Here is a 7,340-nt window from a genome sequence, read left to right on the forward strand (position 1 = left end):
TATATACATTTTATTTTTTTTTATTTTTTTTTATGTAACGTTACTATTATTTGTCATGGAGAATTTCCAGCTATATAAATAATATTTCAAACTCTGGTTGTAATGTCAATTTTAGCATCAGATGCTGTTTGTAGTGAATATTATTGCATGCATGACACTTGGAAAGTGAGAAGACCAACAGGATATATAATTATATTCATATTCAGTCGATAACAAAAACTAATTAAGGATTAAATTAACTAACTTTTTAGAGACAAAAGTACTGCACGGGATGCTTCATGCTTTGGAATATATAATTGCATTATTAACTGCAAAGTATATTAATTTATTTATTTTTTATATTTTATATTAGTAATAAGTGATATGAGCCCTTCCTTTGTATTTCTCGCTTTTTGACTTTTGGAAACTATCCACTCAGAAAACAAGTCTTGTTGCTGAGGGAAAGGAGAACTAAAAATAAATAGATGTAGTTATGATAAAAAAAATCCATTTTTATAGGAGTTTAAAAAATAAAGAGTCCATGCACTTAACTTAGATTACCAATACGTTGTATAAATGAAAATTTTAATGTCATCAAAAAATTGTTTTTATGCTAGGAATTGTTGTATTTAGAAATAATAAAAATAGACAATAGCTTTTTCTTATATGTTACAGTAATAAATGAAAATTATATTTTTTTTAGGACCCAAAAGAGGAGATCAACATGCTGAAGAATGAGATTGACGTACTCCAGAAAGGCTTAAGGTATATATTTATCATTTCTGCTCAATATAACTAATTTTTCTTTATAGATAACATTGAACCTACCATACAAATTTGTTGAGAATGATAAAATGACACAACACTTATCTTCATTTACAAAATATTATATACAATCTCCTATGGTGCGCCTTCATAACTAGCGCCAACTACGATATAAAACAGAAAAAATATTAATTGCCTATCATTAAACACTAGTACAATAAGAGGCAAAGTTAGGTGGAGTTTGACAAACCCACTATCTTTCTTATTTGACCTTATATTTGTAATTAAAAAATTAAATGCATATATATACTCATAATAAAAATGATTGACAACTGATTAGTGATACAATGAGTGGTGAAAATGCTTTTCACACTAGTGTTGTGGGTTTGAACCCACTACCTACATGCTTTGCAATATTTTTCTCTTATGTCCTAAAATTTAGAACCTACAAAAACCTAATTCTGATTCCAATCATATATACTAGGTAAATCAAAATGTCATACAGATTAAGAAATCAAAAGAAAACGAATAAACCAAAATGTCATACAAATTAAGATATCAAAAGAAAACGAAAAGTAGAGTAAGGAAACATCTAATAACTCCAAATAATCATACTGCAAACTCTCATTATATATTAATATCTATATAAACAAATATACACTCGATTAATTCCCAAAACCTCAATGTCACGTGCACAAGAGCTAATTAATACAAGCAAAACTTGATAAAATTCCATACGTCATAGTCAAAAGTATAAATGAAAAATAAATGAAGATAGAGAGGGAAATGGGTAAGTCTCCAGAGGCTGGAGCTCACCATGAATCTAACTCGCTGTGCTAACTCTCGTAGGGATTTGCATCAGAAAAGATACAAAAAATGAAGGGTCAGTACAAATCAAAAGTACTTAGTAGATATTATAGGTCGACCAAGCTTAAGCAATTACAATATCAAATAGGGAATACTAAATTTTACCCGCAGAAAATTCTCCAACAGTTTGAGATAGAATACACGACCCATAGTGCATGAAATTCAATGCAATGCAATGAACAATGATCCTACCGGTATACACCCACTCAAAAGTGAAACATTGTAATCTACGACTAGTCACGACCCGAGTCTACATCCTAGACTTGACCGGCACTCGAGAATCATTGTTGGACCCCAAGCAAATCCTTATCCTGGTTGACTAGAAGCAGAAGACTAACTCAATCATACATAAACTGAAATTAAATTTCATTGAACTTAAATGGTGTCAGTACATGGAATGTACAAGCATGTAAGGGGAACTCTGCAACATAAGTACAAGCTTAAACTGAAATAAGGAAGACATACTCAACTCGTCTCAACTCACTATGACTCAAGAATACTCAACTCAATTCGAGGATATTCAACTCAAATTAGGATGCTCAACTCAAACTCAGGATACTCAAATCAATTCAGGATTCCCAACTCAAACTCAAAATGAAAGCAACAATAAAATATGTTATATACATGAAGTTTTTAAAACAATAGATAATAACTCAAATGTATATGAAGAAATAATAGCAAACTCATTACTCTTATTTGAGAGACTCTCTAATTGACAACCATTAATATGAGTCATGTGATGATACGACGTCTCGCTCACGCTGCAAAAATTGTCCTATACCTTTTCGGGGTATAGGACATCCTAAAAAAGTGGATCCACTAAGTTATGCTTAAAAAACAATAAGAAATCATCTAAAAAATTTCACCCTTTGCCCATGTTGGCAGACATGGTTAATGAGGATTTTAAGTTATTTGAACTCATTCCCATATCAATGCTCAATACTACTCCCAATAATATATACTGATGCTCATATATTTTAAAACATAACTCTTCCTCTAGTTTGCGGTAATTGATCAAACTACCCTCTTAAAAAAGGTAACTTCTCTTGAAATATCTTTTGATCTTATAACTCATTTAGAAATCTCATTTTCTTTTTTATCAATGCAAAAATTGATAATTTTGGAATACATAGTCCTGTTATACTCATACTTAAAAACTTTTCTCAAAAACATATCAAAATCATAGTAGAATATGACCATTGATGACTTTAGAAAGTCATATTGTATAAACATTAATGATATATCTAGATATCACACTGCTCATGCATTGATGACATACACGATTGTCATACTAATCATTTGTTAAAAACATTTTTCTCAAAGACTTATATTTACTTTCTCAAAACTAAGTTTAAGAACTCAAATGTTGACTTTAAAAAGCTATATCAAAATTCATAACTCAGCTCATACGGTTCATATGAAATTATGGAAATGAATGACTCAACTCAGGGATCTTAATAGAAATATAGAAACTCAATACTCAAAACTCAAGACTCAAGATATTGGAACACATGACTCAACTATAGACTCCTCACCAAGGATTCTCATTTCATGGAATTCATACGGAATTATGGTCATAAACGACTCGACTCAAAGATCTTAATAACAATTTAAACTCATGAATACAACTCTTCTCACTTTCATATTCAAGTACTCAAATCTTAAAATAAGTTTTAAAAGATTGTAAAAGACTTCTCTAAATGACTCTAGGAACTTCATCAACTTTACTCTTAAATCTATTTGAATTTAAATTAGGAATTCAAGAGTTATGATTTATTATATATAGGATCTCTTGATGATTCAATGTAGTTTGGATAATTAAAATCAGGAAGAGAGTGAAAATACATTTTAAAAGAACACAGACGTCACGAAAAACGAAAAAAGAACAGGGGAAGGCGACCCTGGTGCATTCCAGGGTGCCAACCCCTAAACTTTAAGACACCATTACTGGCGTATTGCAGGCGTGGCCCGCCAGCCTCCCTGGCAGATCTGTGGCGCATCGCGCCACCCCTCCCCCAGAATATTTTAACAAAATTTTCTTCACGATTTTTTATTCTAATTCACCTAGAATTGGTTGTTTTCTTCTGAAGTTTCTTAGATCCGTATATCCAACATAAGTAAAAGAAAATCTATTCAAATTTTCTTAAGAACAAACCTCAAACTTGAAACCCTTGCCTCAAGAACTCATCAATCTTTATTAATAACGAATGAAGAACAAAACTTCAAGAAACTCATCAAGACTCAAAACACGAAATCTCATGGATGAATTCAAGAAAGAAATCATGATTGGCGTGAGGGCGAACTAACCATTATTGTGGAAACTTACATACCTTGAAAGAATTAAATTCTTGGCAAAAATCCTCAAAGCTCACAAAAATCTTGAACGCTCTTCTTTTCTCCTCTTGAAATCCTCTCAAAATCCTAAGCGGTGTTTAGGAATGACTAAAACTGATTCTAAGCATATTAGACCCCTAAAAGATCAACAAACATGAGCTAGGCTAGCGGAGGTAAGAAAAAGACCAAAATACCCCTCCTTAAAACGGATGAATTGCCTTAACTAGACCGGCTGCACTCAAACGGGCATATCTTCTTCATTTGAACTTGAAATTTAGCAAACTCAGTTGGATAGACGACTCAAAAAACTTTGATTTGATAGCTCATGGACCATCTAAAACATTTTGTGTTGAAAGTTATGGTCGTTTGAAGCTTACCAAAGAATAATATCATAGAGAAATTTATTTGGAATGAAAATTTTCAACTCAACTTTATGCTATGAAGTTTTAGTGACCTTAACATCTAAGAAAATGTTTAATCACTCGGGAAAAAACTTATTCACCATAAAGAGTGACTCAAGTCTTAACTTTGAAATTTTGGGGATGTTATAAGGACTCATGGGGAGTCCCAAGGTCCATATACCTATCCGAAAAGATCGTATCGAGCCTAAAATTCTCTTTCGTAAAAATATTGTATCCATTCATTAAAGTGAAGGATCAATGAACGGAATGATTATAAATGAGGACAATTAGAAGATTAATGCACATGCAACATATATGAATACAATGAAATTCTCAATTAAAGACACAAGCTACGAGCTTCAATATCAATAAAGTTTCTCATTCTTTCATGTAGGCCGGCCACATTTTCTCTTTCATTTTATTTGCATTCCAGTTCGTGTAATATCCTCATTACAAATCACTGCTCATACATACATAAAATAACGCATAAATCTGTCCAAAATGAAATATACAAATCACTATTTCCAAGTCTCAAGCCAATCATCGCCATCACAATTTTTCAAAAAAGAAAAAAATTATTAAGTACTTCTTCATCACCCAAGCTAAGTCTGAAAAAAGAGTAATCCATAAGTTATCTGTTTACGAATGCGGAGCACTTGACTCAACGTAACACATTGCAACCGCAAAGGCTAATTGATACCTGGTCCTACAACTCTTCTTTAACAAATATTACCAATTGTGGGGGACATCCCATCCTGGTCCTTCTATGCAAATGTGGTGGGCTACACCACAGAGCTCATAGCATAACAAAAGCTACTCTAAACTCAAAAATGAGTCTTAAAACACATTCTCTGATAATTTATCTCTCAAAACTTAAGAAAACGTCAAAATTCAACCAAGAACTAAACTAAATCCCCAAATAGGCCAAAAATCTCCCTGCAGGCGTACTGGAATCATTAAAATTCAGACATAACCTTGCCAACCTCAAATGTTGACTTTGGTCAAACTTCCAAAGTATCAGACTTAAAACACACATAGAACATAAAGAGATAGGACATACTTGAAAGCTCAAGAAGTTGGACTTAGTATCTTATCCACAAGATGATTCTTTTGCACCTTTACACAAGTTATTATGCTTATCCAATATAGTTATAGGCTTGCTTCTCCTTAAAAGTCAAATTCCAATCCAATTGTACCACGTCTCACTAAATCACATGGAAACTATTTGAGTGATATTTCTTTTATATAGACACATGGTAAACACCTCCGAAGAAACCTCACTAGTGGACTAATAAGCCTCAGGCTAAGCTTGACCTTCTTTCAAAAAATCATGATGCCATTCATAGGTGATACCTTGAGCAAAATCTTCCCATCAATCATTAACCCTAAACCTTAAACTATTTTGTTTGTATCTCTTTAATTTGTCCTAATTAATTTAGTTGTCAAAAGCCACTCTTGGATCAACTTCACTTTTTCTATAAAATCTCTCAACATATTACTACCCTAAGGTCTAACATTCCCACGGAGATCTATATATCTTCTCATACAAAGTCTCAACTGATGCCATTTGGATGTTGAAATGGAAGTTATCATTATACACAAACTCAGCTAAAGGAGAAAAAAAAACTAATCTCAACGGCCTTAAAAATTAATGACATAATCCAAAATATATGATTGACCATTCTATAGCTGAAACATTGTACAAAGCTCAACTCAGGTACCCAAATTCTTTTGCATCAAACTCCAAAAATGAGATATAAATTGAGTATCCCTATAAAATGATGGAAATAAGCACGCTATGAAAATGAATGATCTCGTATATGTAAATTTGCACCAACTTTTACAAATTGTTGCTAGTTTGGACTGGTATCAAGTGAACAAGTTTGGCTAATCTATCAATAATGATCCAAATGTCATCAAATTTCATCAAAGTTTATGGTAATCCTACCAAAATATCAATAGCTACCTCCTTTTGGGTATTGACATCCTATAAACCAACTCACTTTGTCTTTGGTGCCCATTTTTTATTTAGCTGTCAATTTAAACACTAAACACATACTCCATGAATATTTAGGCCAACACAGTTCTCTTTATCCACCGTTCCAGCACCGGGCTCATCTCATAGAGGGAAATATAATCATATCTTAGTCCTACACCACTAATTATGTTGCTTCAAATCATGATACATCTTCACTACCCATGTATAGATAAAACACCTACAACTATGAGTTTTCTCCATAATCAATTAAGTTAAGTAACACACTTAAGGAACACCCCTCAATACTCAAAACTCCCTCCGTATCTAATACTACCTCTCTAGCTTTACACCTAAACACTTCGTCTCAACCTTAAATTTTCATCCTCAAATTGTTGAGCCTCAGTGAACTCCAAGAGAATAGACTGAGCATCTACACTAGCAAGAATCCTCTCGTGCTTGAAATATCAAGTCACACTAAATGGTTAGCTAATAACTAAATGTACAAAGCCAAAGGATGCTACTCAGCTAACAAAAATGCACGACTACCCGTACCTATTTTCTTCCTACCCTAGGGATCCTCTACCACATTGTCCTTATCGAGTGATACATTTTTTTTTATCATATCATAGTCCTTGAGAAACTCTAACCACCTAGGTTTCCTAAAATTGAGATCCTTCTAGTATAAAAAGTATTGTAGCCTACGATGATCGGTCAAGATCTCTCAATGAACGCCATAGAGGTATTGCCTCCAAATTTTCAGAGAGAAAACTACTACGACCAACTTCAATAATGTGAAGGGTAGTTCTTCTCATAATGTAGGAGTATAAGCAATAACCTTGCCTTTATGCATTACACACAACCTAGAATTTTCACAATACATCATACATTTTTCGCCCTTTATCAGTGAAGTCAAAAATCAGTGCAAAGTCAATAAAGATTTGAGATTTCCGAAGTTAGCTTTATACTCATTAAGCTACTAAATGTCATATATATATATATATATATATATATATATA

At 32.7% G+C, this 7,340-nt stretch overlaps 1 protein-coding gene across 2 annotated transcripts in view; it reads left to right on the top strand.

Annotated features, from left to right (window-relative positions):
* LOC107003240 (agamous-like MADS-box protein AGL12) overlaps positions 1-7,340 on the top strand; it is a 22,441-nt gene that overhangs the window by 1,106 nt on the left and 13,995 nt on the right. For both annotated transcript variants that reach the window (XM_015201541.2, XM_015201540.2), the window contains exon 3: positions 683-744. In XM_015201541.2, coding sequence (XP_015057027.1) covers positions 683-744 — 62 coding nt within the window. The remainder of the gene's footprint in view (positions 1-682; positions 745-7,340) is intronic.

Source organism: Solanum pennellii, chromosome 11, assembly GCF_001406875.1.
Source record: "Solanum pennellii chromosome 11, SPENNV200".
Taxonomy (NCBI): Eukaryota; Viridiplantae; Streptophyta; class Magnoliopsida; order Solanales; family Solanaceae; genus Solanum; species Solanum pennellii.